This window comes from Anticarsia gemmatalis, chromosome 22 (assembly GCF_050436995.1).
Source record: "Anticarsia gemmatalis isolate Benzon Research Colony breed Stoneville strain chromosome 22, ilAntGemm2 primary, whole genome shotgun sequence".
Lineage (NCBI taxonomy): Eukaryota > Metazoa > Arthropoda > Insecta > Lepidoptera > Erebidae > Anticarsia > Anticarsia gemmatalis.
In genome coordinates this window covers 6,741,747-6,757,771 of record NC_134766.1, presented here as the reverse complement: position 1 = coordinate 6,757,771, position 16,025 = coordinate 6,741,747, and the positions used below count along the sequence as shown (strand labels likewise).

At 35.3% G+C, this 16,025-nt stretch overlaps 1 protein-coding gene across 2 annotated transcripts in view; it reads left to right on the top strand.

Annotated features, from left to right (window-relative positions):
* Positions 1 to 16,025, top strand: part of eya (eya transcriptional coactivator and phosphatase 2) — a 50,829-nt gene that overhangs the window by 30,471 nt on the left and 4,333 nt on the right. For both annotated transcript variants that reach the window (XM_076129288.1, XM_076129289.1), the window contains exons 3-11: positions 1,510 to 1,553; positions 8,491 to 8,831; positions 8,940 to 9,051; positions 12,055 to 12,159; positions 12,892 to 13,045; positions 13,445 to 13,598; positions 14,967 to 15,069; positions 15,413 to 15,584; positions 15,869 to 15,958. In XM_076129288.1, coding sequence (XP_075985403.1) covers positions 1,510 to 1,553; positions 8,491 to 8,831; positions 8,940 to 9,051; positions 12,055 to 12,159; positions 12,892 to 13,045; positions 13,445 to 13,598; positions 14,967 to 15,069; positions 15,413 to 15,584; positions 15,869 to 15,958 — 1,275 coding nt within the window. The remainder of the gene's footprint in view (positions 1 to 1,509; positions 1,554 to 8,490; positions 8,832 to 8,939; positions 9,052 to 12,054; positions 12,160 to 12,891; positions 13,046 to 13,444; positions 13,599 to 14,966; positions 15,070 to 15,412; positions 15,585 to 15,868; positions 15,959 to 16,025) is intronic.

Genomic DNA, 16,025 nt, shown 5'->3' with positions numbered 1-16,025 from the left:
TGAATTTAATAAAGTGCGTGCATTAATTACGTTGCGTTAATGTATAACATGTTCATTATGTTCAAGCTATATTATAATCTTTCTTTCATAAACTTAAAATTTTCAATTGAGTGTTACCGATTTTTAGAAGGGACTTATTCAGGAAGTAGGTAAGCATTAATACAAGCTCATTTGAGGACAGTACCTACGGCAAAAAATATACACATGGCAAGGTAACACATGGCAAGGCGAATCTGAGTTTTCGTAATTTTGATTAAAGAGGTCGATTTGATTCGAGATAATTTTTGCGTAACGTGACAATTTATAGCCTAACTGATTTAGCACGTTACGCACATTGCGCAGGTCAGGAATCTAGATTTTGGAATTTCAAGCCTTATCTCTTAGATCTATTAGAAAACCTCATGAATGTTACATGTTTGTATGTCAACATATGTACATATTTATAGACGATATTTTACGCAAACTTATATCGTAGGTCAGTTAGCTAAATATTGTGAAAGCGACTTGTTTTTAGCGGCCATCTTTGTGATGACGTGATTGTTAGTGTTATGTTTTGTTAAGAAATTTTATTTTAGTGTTGAGGTAGACGACGTCAAGGATAGGGCGATTGTCAACCGCGCAAATAAGTATTCTTAAGATAAAGATAAATATTAAATGTAGACATATATTTTCCGTGTAAATTCAAAATATTATTATCATTTATTTCGTAAACTTCATACAAAGTATTTGAAATAGACATGTATTTTTTTATACCCTGTAAATAGATTTAATTTCGGTAATAGCTTCTGCACAAAACTGCTTTTTGGATTGATTCATATAGTATTTTTTCTTATCAAAGTTTCTTAATATTCTATAAAAAAGGCTTTTCTTAACAACATACGTTCAAATTTATTTCTGAACATATTGCAAATAAAACAAGGATTAGTGACTATGTACGACAGTGAACGACACACAATAACACACCATTCTTCAACACACAATGAATGTAATTCTCAGAAGTACAAGATGTTTGTGAAAAACGCACTGTCCCAATAGACACGCAAACGGGAACGGGAAACTGATACACATCAAATTAACAACATATTAAAATAACAAGTTTCAATAAATGATATTAATTACTATTTTTTAAAGATGGTGTTTGGTTATTTGTAAGTTTACAAAAAATAGACGCCATTGATGCAGACACAATTTAAAAAAAAAACACGTGAAACTGTTATTTTGAATTCGAAATGACAAAAATTTGTCAAATAATACCTTTTCTATACGTATTATTAAATTACAAAAATAGTCCTATAAAATTAGATGGGTTTTAATTGTAAAAGCGTATATCAAACAAGATCATAGTCCTTCAATTCAATTTATTTAGATAGACATTTATGTAGTTTTATAAACCTAAAGTAGGTAGGTATGGGTATTATAATCATTTAGTTGCTTCTCGCACTGCATGTCTGCTTGGGTACCTATTTATTTCACGTGGCTATGTCCTAATTAGTTATTGTATTGTTTCAGGCAAAACGGCCCAGACCTGACACGGGTACCGATGTTTCGGATCGGTAAGTAAAACTCTATTTACAATACTTTGAGCTGTACAAAACTTAATTATTTAGTACTGTTCAAAAGATTGGGAAGACCTTCTTTATAGACTTAGATATTTTCGCTATAAATGCAGCTCTACGTGTGTATATTTGTTATACAATTTCTACGTTGCTATAGAGATGGATGAATACTTAGGATATAATTCTGAGATCCATCTATGCTTAAAGCTGTAACGGGCCCCTTGATTACGCTGTGCTATCTCAATTAAATAGCTACGACTAATAGTTAAAAAGTGCCTTCCCCTTGAAATGACGTCAACTAATCATACCGATTGTTAATTAAAAACATATTGTAGATTTAATTTACTCCAGAAGACTACATAAGAACCTAAAGACTCTTTTCGCTACTACAAACAGATACAAAGACCCTCAACATAATTCATACAATAACATACTCGTACTTCTACAGTCAAGATCATCTCTCCGATAAATCTCTAAAGCACAATCATTCCACTCATACGAATTTCAATTAAAGTTTACATCGAAACGCACCCGTCAATGGCCCTTCAACAATGAGAAGGGTCCTTAATCCCTCATAATCCGCCATTTTGTGAACACAATTGCCGTGAAAAGAGCTACTTAATAAAACTAGTGACACGCCCGCCATATTATCACGCCGAGATCAAAGGAAGTGGAAAACACAATAGGTTTTATGTTACGTGACGATTTTGGGACCCTAAAGAGGTTTTTTTTGCAATATGTGTCTATCTGATGGTATAGATTTTTTTTGATGAAATCCGGGAGCTGCAAGGTGTATTTTAAGGTAGGTTAGGTAGATTATCCCTATTTGCAACTATGTGTATAATTTTATTTTCACCAGAATAAAAATTTGTTAAAGATGAGACTAGTATCGGTAGTGTAACTAACTGCTGATCATGAGGCCTTGGGTTCGATTCCCAGGTCAGCAAAGTACTTTTGGTCTTTTTCCTATATTTATGAAAGTAATTCTCAATAGTAGCCAGCCATTTGGTGACGTGACCGGTATATGGCAGTTGGCTCACCCAATATTATATGGGACTATAGATGTTTACTGTTGATGGGAAAACATGGAAACATGAAACATATATTTCATACACTTCTGCTCAAAACCTTTGGGAATAATCGGCGTGATATTATATTGTCTTGTCACGTGAAACTACTGAATTCAAATTTCTGCGGCCTAAAAAGAACCGAATCGTACAAACAATATAAAACTTTTAAATTAGTTTCCGTCGTTCATAATTAAAATAATATTAATCTATCATTGACGTCATTCAATTTAGAAACTTCATCAGCCGTCTACAGTTCAGACCAGACGCATTAATCTAAATAAAACTATCCTACCTTCTTGATCACTATCTTATCAGTAGATCTAATGCAAATTTTATTAAATTTTATATTATGTCTGGCTTTTTATATATTCACACAATTTTTCACCCAAAATATATATTTAAAAAAAAAAAACATTTCATGCGTGCCTTTATCTCGCGAACATTAAAAAAAATAACCACGTTCGGAATTCGACTGGCCACATTCCGTTTTAGGCAGCATATTAGTTAGGTTAATTAGTGGTTAACACGACATTCCTTTACTTTTTAAACGTTGTCGAACATCTTTTAACAAAAATAATGAATGGCTAAACTTAAACTTTGTTTTGAATGGTATAAATCAGTTTTTTGACACAATTCCGTTCCGTTACACGGTATATTTTTTTTAAGTGTGACAAGCAGGATCTAACGTATCGTATGTCTTGTCTGTGAGTCTGTTGATGTTTTGTTGTCGTTTTTTATTAATATCCTGTGGTAAATATAGGTTAAATGAATGGTAGCTCGAACACTCTGTTAGTTTTAATTAGTACACGGCTATTTTTTGCAAGCGATGGATAAAAAGTTATCTGGATATTTACCTGCGATGGTTTTATATATATTGAACTGTACAGACTGTGGCAGGCTATAAAGTAATACCAAAACCTAATTTTTAAACAGACATTTCCTTTACCTGATAACGTTTTTGGTGGAATAATTGCATCATTTTTACACAATTACACATTACTAAGTTGACTGTTAGCCAGAAGACTCAACTTTTAAAATCCTAAGAAGAGTACTAAGCAAATGGCTTGCGAAAATTCATGGATTCTAAAGTTACGAAATTGAGTAGTTTTTTTTTATAAAAATCTTAAATATGAAACAAATAATCACAAAATTAAAATCAACACATCCATTGAAATAACACACTAATAAATAAGATCACTTAATCTAACGTGGAACTCGTTTTAAGACGAGTAATAAATTAAAAAGTTTTATTTTTAACCCTTACATTACTCATTCGTATGCCATCTGTTATATTTTTTACCGCGTAAAAATTTGGCAGCTGTAAAAAAACAGCAATTAATAGATTTTTGACGTTTAACTTGACACGTGGTTACCAAATGGCGGGAAGGGCCTACTGGTTTTGGGATCCTTATAGAGCTGTTTATGACAAATTATCATCTTTAACCCAAACTTTAACTTACAAATGAACATGAACTTTACTTACAAATGTAGAGAAGTCTACATACATTTTATGAGCTTCGCAAGTCGATGTATTGTGTATGAAATCTTTGCAGTTACTTTCGTAAACTTAGTATGATTAGTTACTTTGCTTAATAATAATAACTATCTATTTTATTTGTAACATTAAACTGTAGTTAACAAATCTTAAATTTAACGATGTCCTTACATAAAATTACATACCTAATTTCTGTATCTTCTTTTCTATTACAATAAACACTAATAGAAAAAGTATTTTTTCGATAACGCAACTTATCATCATTAATCTACCAGCCAAACAGCACAAAGCAGCCAAAAAACCACTCACACACTCATAACATGTAATAATCACATACGGAACCCGTACAAAAACAAAGAGGTCGTTTCATTCAGTCGTGTGCCGTCCATTGTGCCTGTCAAAAGGGCACAGACTCATTATTGTTTCGTTCATAAACTTCAAGTATATGGGATTAGGAGCGATAAACGTCCTGTTGCAATTAAACGGTTCGTTTTTGTATCTGCACACTTGTTTCCGAACGGAGGGCGCGGGCGTGTGGATTTTAAGTGGTATGAAGGATTTGAATTTGGAATTGAGTAGTGTTGCGTATGTTTGTGACGATTTGTCGTTTCACTTTTTATAAAAACTTATTTAAATGGTTGTACTAGAAAATAAAGCACAATAAAATGCAGAAACGTCTAGGTATCTCAAATATCTTGACAATAAGATTATTAAGGCCAAGTTTCACAACTTCTCGACTTTGTAAGTCCTAAGTTATAGAGGGCCTTGCCTTATATCGGGCACGTTACTAACTCCGAACTACGAATACCTACTATCGAGAATAAAATTTATCCAATAAAAACTGGCAACAGAACAATTACACTTTACCCGATCACAGAATCGAACCTGGGACCTCGCGGTCGACAGTCGAATACACTAACGACCGCGCCGAAGAGACAGTCTTGAAAATTATTTGACTTAGAAACAAAGCCTAAATGACAACCATCAAGAACAAATACCGGTCAATTATTATTATTGTCCCGTGCACCGCTGTGTACGAATTAATCAGTGGCTTGGAATTGAAAGATGACCTCAACATAATTACTTGAGGACTTAAACTAACGAACACTTAACTAAATCACTGATTTGATCAAACCAATTTTGTTTTTGAGTGACGATAAATTGCTACGGAATAATTGTATTTTATTTTTCCATCCGATTTGTTTATTATTTCTGAAGGAATTTGGCAAGGGTTAGGAAAGGTGTGGTCATAATATTCTGTTTTTTTCGGTTATAAAGCGTTTGCTGAACATTTACGAATATTTTAAGAAGATTACAAGGAATAAACTGTACTTATGTAGCCTAGGTTTCCACTTATATATCAGTAGCCGAAGTCTCGATCTATATTTAAGTCTGAATTTCATATGCACGGTTATGTTTTCCTTAAATTATAGTAGGCCCTCCAGCTCGTCTTCGATTTTAACTATTATTTCAACTCGGTAATTTAAACTATGTTCCATCGAAGCAGTAGCTTTGATTTCTATCTGTCTAGTTAAAAAACAGCTGATACTCGTTTACCAACATTATTAAAAACACACAAACAATAAATCGTTTGAAATAAGAATATCTTAATCAAGCCTGCCACATATTTCAAACATCAATTCGTCCGGAACATAAAACTAAAAATGTGACAACTATCACTGCGCCATATGGAATGTCAAGCATGGACCGACTATTAAACCGTTTGAAGTCTTTTGTTAGACGAAAAATTAACGACTTTTTACGATGACTACCGCGAGTAAAAAGAATCCCGACGAAAACATTAAAAAAACGCTTTCAATTAAAAATATAGTGACAATGCGAGCATTAACTGAAAAATTCCGACGTTTGATATATGATAGTGTTGTTCCGATGCTCGAAGTTCGAAAGTGACACTTGAAAAAGGCGCGAACTAATATAAACAAGAGCTTTTTTTCTAGACAAAGGCCCCGGTGTTCGGCCTCTTGACTTTATAAATGCTGTATTATTTACGTTTGCTGTTTATGTCGTAAGCAGATTAATTTATTTGTTAGGGCTTTGATGTAACCGAACCTTTGTTATAAATAGGTCAAGCTATTATTTTTATGATATAAACCAATCACGAAATAGTATAAATAAATACATCTCTTAGGAATATAATCCGGAAAACAAAGTCACTTTTACGATTTATGAAGCCTCAGCGTTAACTTACCAACTGAACCTTTCTATCACTGAAATCAATCTGGTATAGAAAAAGCACTAAATTCATCAGTAGTTCATTAAAATAATCATTTTATCTGCTGAAATTATGGTAGCGTAGAATCATTACTAAGCCCTCGCTTCCACAAGAGAACAACTCACAAAGCTCATGCTCAATTAAAAGCATAAATAATTTCACACATTACTATTAACATTTAACACAAACATACGACGCGTGCAATAACACCAATTAAAAGCGGCTACTAATTAAAATATGGACGAAAAGAGTATTGTGTACTTGTGCCAAAGGACTTAGTCTCCCGCTGAGCATAACTGGTTGGTGACAAAAAAAAAATTTAAAAACGTTGTTCCCGCCAAATGAATATTACTAGACAATTAATCATAGATATAATTTGACTTAAATTATGCAAATATTCATATAGAAATTAAACAGGTGTTATGCTAAAATACGCCATTAACATAGATTTGACTATGTTATGAGTGTTTATAACTATTTTATTGCGCAAAATATTATAAATTGTCGATGGGTGTGGCGTGATACCATAGAGTATGCTTTGTTTTATCATTTGTTTAATAAATTGTTGGCAATTATCATTTAAATATGATTTGTAGGTAATAATATAATGACAGCATCGAATAAATCTATAAAATACAAGCTTGTTAAATGAATTTGTGCAGTTTTATCGATATTAAACATTTATAATATCCAATTAATAAGTATTTATGATTATACTTATTTTGTAGGTATAAGGAATAGAGGATCGAATCTATTAAATATTGAGTGGTCTTTAGACGGGTAGCCGCCTCGCCGGGTTCTTGTAAAGAATATTATCTGTAATTTATGCAATTTTGACAGTTAGACTAATCATAAATATTACAGTCTGTAATAAAATATATTCATAATTGCACAGAGAGTAAATAATTACTACGAAAAAAGAACGGTAAGCAGCCTACCAATATGCTGGGCGTCGACCGTCTCGAGATCCAATAAAAGTCTAGACTAGACTGGCTCGAATCTACCGACTAGTAGGTAAACATGTGGAAAAATACAAGATATTTTATTTTAATAAATAGATACGCCTTTCTGATGACAACTTATTTTAATACAATAAAGATTTATGACACAGATATTCAATTATTATAATAATATGTTAATAATTTAATTATTCATTTTTATGATCGGTTGCCTATTATAATAAACTAACTTTTACAACAGTACAAAACGATTTAATTTTATTAAAATATATTGCATGTTTCCAGCTTTTTAAACTGTGTTCAGAATTTAAATAAACCTGTCCACTTTTGCTGCAAAAAAAAAGAATAAAAATGTAGTGATGACGTCATGAGCTGTCACAGTGACAGCGCGGGAATTGATTAAATAATGGCGGGTGGTATGACTGCGTTCACAAAATGTTGATAAGGGGCTTAATTAATCGGAACACGTGTAAACATTTTGTTTGATAAATCCGTCGTCCCGAGAGATAGGGGCTACAAATTGTGGCATCTGTTATACGATTCTGGTGATTTGTTTTAATGATACTAATTTAGTATAAACATCGTGTGATTTGGTTTGTATAACACGATTTTAATTGGGGCAATATGTTGACTGTTATGAGTGCGTCATGTTGTCATTATTTTTACGTCGTCGAGTAGTGATAAGTTAATTTATGCTCGTGTCGTTTAATTGCTTATCCTTAACGACGACCGAACTTGATTATTATTTCCCTCTAATTGAAAATGACATAACACTATTAGAAAAGTTACGTAATGAAACGCCTTGTAGCGATATAGATTTTGATAAATTGCACTCAACGTTCTCATATTTAAATTGTCGCATTTCCTCAATCTAAAGCTAAATTTAATTTGCGGTAATCAAGTCAGTAGCCATCACGCTTAATCGCCCTAAAATTAAGACATAACAAATGTTTACATTCACGCAAAGAAGCGGAAGGCACTTTTACGATTCTACACCCTTTGTTATGATAACGTCGGCTGTTCTCTTAGACCAACTTAAAAAGCTGTTATTTCGTAAACAACTGCCCTTTAATTGTCCACTTAACTCTTTAATTGGCGTAAACAAAAAGGGACGTTGATTTTTACTGCAAGTTCCGAGCCATTGTTTTCAAACTGACGTTTGTTTTTTTTTTTACAGATTGTCAGGCGAAGTCAACACAAGTCCTTGCGAATCGGAATCAACGTCCAACTCCCCGCCGTCTTTACTCCAGGATGCAACGTTGCCAGCTCTCCTAGTGTCTGGAGCGTCAACGTTGTTCCAGAATACGACGTCTACTTCGAACACGGCGCTGAGTTTGTCAGCTGTTGATAGTTTATGCTTGCCTGGTACTTCGGAGGTGGAGAGCTGTAGTTTGGCGAACGGATGCTCGAGCGGGTCTTCGTTGGGGGGTCTGGCTCTGCCGTTGACGTCGTCAGGAGGGCTGTGTTCAACCTCCTCGTCGGCTGCGGTCGCCTGGTTGATGAATGAGGATAGTGCGGGTGAGTGCAATCAAATTCGATACAACTATTCTCATTTTCTTTAGTCTCCTTTTTCATGTCATTATCTTCTGTTCTCTTCGTTCAAGTTATTAAGTTTTTTCTATGCAGGTGGTGTGAAGAGCGAGGTGCGCAGCCCAGGGCTGTGCGAGGCAGACGTGGCGCTGTACGGCGAGACGCTGCCCTACGACCAGTCGGCGCTGCCCTACCAGTATTATAATAGGTATGTACTTTATAGCTTCTCTATCGCATATTTTTTGGCATCGTAGCGGACTTTATCTGCTGCAAACGACCGGCTACGATTGGCTATAACTTTATTAATGATAATTTAAGTTACTAGGTGTCATTAAGCTATTTCGACAACAAAAATTCTCCATTTTTGTGTGCGAGGGCAGCTTTAAAGCATTATAGGACGGACGGATTGTTAGAAAATATACTAATTCCAATATCTAATAGATAATGTTTACTAATTTTAAGTTTAAGCTAAAAAGATGCTGGATATCAATCAGTAGGTATTTGGTTAACGGTAATAATGCGAATCCTATGAAGCTAGGCACATCAGTTAGTTTCTCCTTCACCACGCCGTCAATAGTAGCTCACCATAATTATTATTAGTTAGCTAGATTAATTATATTATTCTCGCTAAATCGAATATCCGAATTCCTAATATACCCGAACTAATACGGAATCAGGGATACCCAGAAGCTTGATGATTCCATAATTAATTTGTCCATAGAGTAAATCTGACGTATTATCATCTTACTAATATCATTAATGCGAAAATTTGTGAGGATGTATGTATGTTTGTTTGTTTGTTACTCTTTCACGTCAAAACTACTGGACAGATTATAATAAAATTTGGTACTTTGGCTTATAATGTATTATTAAATTAAATATTATTATTTGACAACCCACACACGGTCATCTGATTCCTAACTAAACAGAGCGTGGACTATGGTGACCAGGTACCTAATAAACATGCTTATATACTTCTAAATACATGTTTATATAGATAAATTTACAACCAGGCTCAGAACAGATACTCGTGCTCATCACACTAATATTTGTCCTGTGTTTCGAACCCACAACACGCGGCGCGACGGTTATTTCGGCGAGGTAACCACGTTAAACGTGGATTAATTCTTTTTACTTCGAGAATTTTATTCACGCGGACGAAGTCGTGGGCAGAAGCTTACTACATACTTAATTAAATATTTAACAAGACAAATTAGGTAAACTAATTAATTATCGAGTAGTTCCTGTACCTACGTCAAACAATAATCTTTGCGAGGTAATCACATCGGTCGTTGAACCTGAAGCCTTATAATAGCAAAATTAATATAACACACTTATGTAAACTATACGTCAATGGCTAATCTTGTTGGGGATTAATTTGTTTTATAACATCCTGAAGAGGAAGGCTTATAAAAGTAGAGTATTATAATTAGGGCCTTATAACGCCAGAGAATAGAAATCAGCTTAAGACTTCTTTCGTGTGAAACTATTTCGGGGACAAAAGTACCTATCCTCTGTGTTTATCCAGGTTATAAACTATCTTAACTAACTAATTATCGTGGTTTTAGAGTGGAAGAGTAACAAACATACATACAAATATATCATTAGATACAAGCTTTCATATGTCCGATTTTAATTGGATTAAGGAAGATATTACCTAGATAGCTGTATTTCTAACATCATCGGCAATTTTTCACGAAAGACTTTCTAAGCAAAACCGTATTCTTGTAACCAATTTTAAAGTTCTTCATACTTAAACTACCTCGGTACCCCTTTCTATATTTATCCTGAAAACCACATGAAAAATTTCTAATTCATGACGCTGACAAACGCCAGCTGTATTAGTAAAGCCTAGATTCAAAATATAGTGCTTGTTCACGTTGGAACTCGCGGGCGCGGTGGCGGTCGCGAGCGCGGGGACGTGGCGATTTGTGTTCACGTTGGCCGCCAGGCGGGCGTTTGGTTCAAACTGGCTCAAACTGGTTGATCTTACTTGACATCGCGAGTGAATCGCGCCCGCCACCGCTAGTTCGACGTGAACACACACGAACATCTTCATTTGTTTGATATTGGCGCGAGCGCGCCGCGCGGGCCGCGCGCGACGCCGCTAGCTCGCCCGCGACTTAGACCGCGCGAACGGTTTGTACGTGAACACTTCGGTACATCGCCATATGTTTGATATTTCGCGACCGCGCCCGCCACCGCGCCCGCGAGTCAACGTGAATGAGCACTAAAGCCCATAATATTGCGGTCATCCATCAACAATCTGACCGCATCAAACGTAGCTTACTTCTAATCAATTACCGGTGAGCGTCCTCAAAACGCCTATTAATTTAAATAGAATAAATTAGACTCGTTTTAAAATATTTCAAATATGTCCACGCTTGTTATCATAAAGTTGTATCTTTTATTCTTAACTACTGGGATTTTATCAAGTAAATGTTTTATAAAATATCTGTGACGTTTACTACTTACGTAATGGCGCTAAGTGCCTTGTTTTATTTTAATGAGCAGTAAAACTAGCCCGGTTGTATTACTTAGGTATGGATGAAGGTATGGAGGACAACTGGATTTCTTTTATATAAATGTGTTCTATGGGTCTTCAGAAATTATCGTGAAATGCGACTCAGTTCAAAATGGTCAAAATATTTAATTTTCTTAACAAATACTTGGGACTCAAATTGTTAAGGACTTTGTCGAAGTTCAATCTTTTGTTGTTTTGTGCGGTAAACTGAAATATCACATAGTTTTAAGGTAACCTACCTACTTACTCACTTCCGTAGGGTACTCTTTTTCAACTAGCAAAAAATCACGAAGTAATGTTAGTACATTTACGACACCTGTGTAAGTAACTTAAGGTAAATATGTGCTACTTTACTCTCACATTAAGATATTCCTAATCAATGAATCTCAACATAAACAGCATCAATGTACGTAGCTGTATCTAAAACAGTGGTTCCCAGCCTGTGGTCTGCGGACCACCGGTGGTCCGTGGAAGTCGAAATATGGTCCGCGAATGATTATAAATTATTAATTTTCAAGACGATAATATTACACTTTATTTTTAATATACTTAGGTACATAGTGGTCCCTGCTAACAAGGATAATATAAAAGTCGTCCCGGACTGAGAAAAGGTTGGGAACCCCTGATCTAAAACCAAAGATCTGTTCAGATCAGTTCCAGTATTCTTATGACACTTTGTTCCCCCAGCATGCAGCAGTATGGTAGCGGCAGCGCGGCCTCGTCGTACGTCAGCTCGACGTTGTACAACCAGCCGTATGGAGCCTACCCACCACCACATAACACTAATAACAGGTGACTTTTACACATTTCTTCACGTTTTTTTTATTTATCAGCCTTTTAACTGTAGACAGTAGACACTTACGCCAAACACGGATTTTTCTTAAAAAGCTCTAAGATAAGGGTTTGTTTGTAGGCGCCCGTAGCCAGTTGCGCTCACCCGTCGGTACCTATACGATCTGTGGGTTAAGCAAACCTTGGCGCGGTCATTCCATAGATGGAAGACCGCATAGTGGTATTTGAACAGGGCGTCTCCGTGCTTCGGAGGGCATGTAAAAAGTCGGTCCCGGTTGTTGTCAATTAAGATAACAGTCTTTAAGCCACGTCAAAGGCCTTCGGGCGGCTTTAACAACGTTGACACTATGTTGACCACTAACCATACGACGAGAAGAAGAAGGGTTTGTTTGCTACTCTTGGCTCTCTCTGCGCTAAGTTTGGTTCTAGGACTACGGCTAATCATCCCTTTCTTAACGTGAATAAAGAGATAATTAGTTTAGAATACTATAACAGTTTGTCGGTATGTGTTCAGCAAACATATTTACGATTTCTTTACCTACAGCTATAAAGGTCTAAGATTAAGTGAGTTCGGCACAACATTTGTTCTATTTCAAAACATGCTGTTAAGGGCTGATGTATTTACAAACAACCGCCTGCCTGACGTCAACCCATCTTAGAAACTGGATTTTTACTACTACGCGACGTAATATTATTAGTAAAAACAACCAATTAACAATTATATTCCACCAGGTCATCATGTAAAGCGACACCGACCTACCTGAGCGCGTACGGCGTGAGCGGTGTGAGCGGAGTGCCGAGCGGCGGCTTTGGCACGCAGCCCTCGCCGTATGCGTACTCCTCCTACAACGGGGGACTCTCGCAGTCCTTCCCTACTGCACAGCAAGTGAGTCGGTGCCTTATTATGTGTTTATATGACTACTGTTAAATTTAGGCAGCGGTTGGAAAAACGCTAAAGAAGATCGGGTTCCCTGATTCTATTTAGGTGAATTTGCGATCGATTGGGACCTTCAGAAAACGAATTTATTGATGACGAAAACTGATGCTAGTTTTCTTTAAGTATGTCTTACTTGATGACAGACTTTGTTTGTACATTTAGGTCTGGATATTTTTATTTTACAGAGCAATGACTTTTTTTTCCTGGGCTTTTATTAGTCGTTTTAAGTCCATCCGTCTGATGTCATCACTCATCTCGCTATTCAGTCTTACCGTTATAGTTATCTTGTAATACCATAAATAAAATTTACGAGACTACATACTAAATTATCTATCATTAATTGTGTAGGACTACAGCAGCTACGCAGCAGGCTACGCGGACCACAATGTGGCTCAATACAGTGGGTACTACGCCACGCCTAGTTATTCTCCCTACGTCAGCTCACCGAGCAGCAGCGGCAGCGCCGGACACACTTCATATCATTTAGGAGGTGCTTTATCAGGTATGTTATCCCGTTAAATCAGTAAATAAAATAAATGTGAACACAACTAAGTCTTTATAAACTACTACTAACGCCATCTATGTAGCAATCAAAGAAGTCGTACATCGCCATCTGTTATTTGTATTTGTAAGCTCTAGGCACATATCAAAAAATAAATTGGAGAAAAATAAAATTGGAACTTGCTTTCATATTTTTAACTTAAACGGTTAATGATTAAATTATTTTTTACCAAAATCATCTTATTAGTATCACTAAATATTTTTATTATTTACTGCAACACTGAAACAAAGCGCGTCAAAAAATGCGTCAAAGTCAAATCGAGTTGGGCATTTGACACTTGACAGCCATAATTTTTACTTGTTGCCGAAGTTGTTAATGTTTACAAAGTAGTGTTATTATAACAAATGCCTTATATTAAAACATAATACAGTGTACAAATCCGTGTGTTCATTACAAACAAGCCTATAGAAGACTGATTACCATTCCTTTAAGAACTTTTACCGTGATAGTGTTAGTTAAAAATGAATAAAGAAAACGAGAGTTTTCACAACAATAAACGTAGAAAAGTTGAAGAAAATACGCCTGAGAATCGCTTTGATGACTCGGATTACTGGCCAGATACAGATAGTGACGATGATAGAGGTATTTGTCGTTTAAAATGAGTTTTTTTTCATCAATTTTTCGGTCCCATAGTTTTAATTTCGTTTCCTTGACATTGAACGAATTTACCCCGAAGCTATTAAGGTCACCGAGTAATAAATAGCTTCCTATCAATCTAGAGTGATTTGTGCTGTTCTAAATTCAAGTTTTATGTTTCTGGCTGTTTGTAAAGCTCTACATTTAAATCTAGTAGGCTTGCTAGTTTTTTTTTAAATGGGTTGAAATTAGACTTGTAGTAAGACTTACACAATCTGTAATTAATTGCCTTGAATGACCAACTATTGTTTCCTAATATAATTTACCTAATCGATAGTACTTTTCCGTAACCAAAACTGTTATATTAAAGAAATAATTAACTTTTCAATTAAAATGTAATGTCTCTAGTATTCAATGTTTGTACTTTCATGTACGCATAATTTTAGTACTATGCCATTTAAAATGTAAGTTGTGTATGTGGAGCACAATAAGCAACATGAGTATATTCTATATGCTTCATATATAGAAAAATAAAGTGTTTCGGTACACAGCTTTATACTTTTAACACAGCAGTTTATAAAGCGTACCCACTCATGAAAAAGGGAAACATTTGCATTATAAATTAGGCATTGATAATTTAAAAAACTCAAACAAACTGGAGACTTGTGCTACAGGCAACATTGTGTAAAAAAGTAGAGTATTAGTATTAATAAATTTATATTTTGTTAACAGAATCTCCATCGTCCATGCTGCCATCAATAAATGACACAAGTCCTCTATCCCCTATCAAAACAGAAGTACATGCAGCCAGCCGGAGGTGTCGAGAGAACTCTGGGTAAGGAACTTCCGCATTTTAAATTTTGAATGGTCTGTGTGTCATGTTTAGTTTGAAATTGGGTTTCCGAGTAATTATTATTTTACTTTGTGCATCTGAACATATCAAAAAGTTGTTATTTAAACATCAAAAAATAAGTAATAGACATGTAGTCAAGGAGTGCTCACATTTAAAAGAGATATACCTAAAATGATGGCATCCTCAAACATCCAACCAGCAAAATATGTCATAAAAGAATGGTCTTGCTTTCTTTCAATTTAAAATGTGTTAGTAAACTTAAAAAATGTGTATGTAAATATAGCCTAATGCTTGAAGAATTCTTACTTACCTTGTTTTATTGTAGTGAAAGCACAGCATCACGATCCCGCGGTCGAGGTCGCCGCAACACATCGTCGTCTCCCGCGCAGCACGTGCCGGAGCCGGCCACGGACCGCGTGTTCATATGGGACCTGGACGAGACCATCATTATATTCCACTCACTGCTCACTGGGACATATGCTACTAAGTACAATAAGGTAAAAAATTCATCTAAAATAAGATTTGGCCATACTGAAGTTTAGGACTTAAGGATTTTAAATTCAAATAAAAGAAAGTGGAGCTGTTGTCTTCTGATCATGAGGTAGCAGGTTCGATTCTCAGGTCAAACTTTAGTGTATGTGTTTATTTATGTGGTTAAATATTATTGCGAGTTGGGACTCAGGTCTAATTGATATCTTAGAGAAGAGCTTAAGATGAATATTGTAGTGTAGATAGGTAGGATTTAACAGTTGATTAATATTTTTTGTTGTCTCTTCCACAGGATACACAGCAAATAGTTCAATTGGGTTTTAGAATGGAAGAGATGATATTCAGCCTGGCAGATACACACTTCTTCTTTAATGATGTTGAGGTAAGAATCTTTATCTTTACAATTAAATTCTGGTTTCAAAATTTGTAAAATGATGAATTAGTTTCAT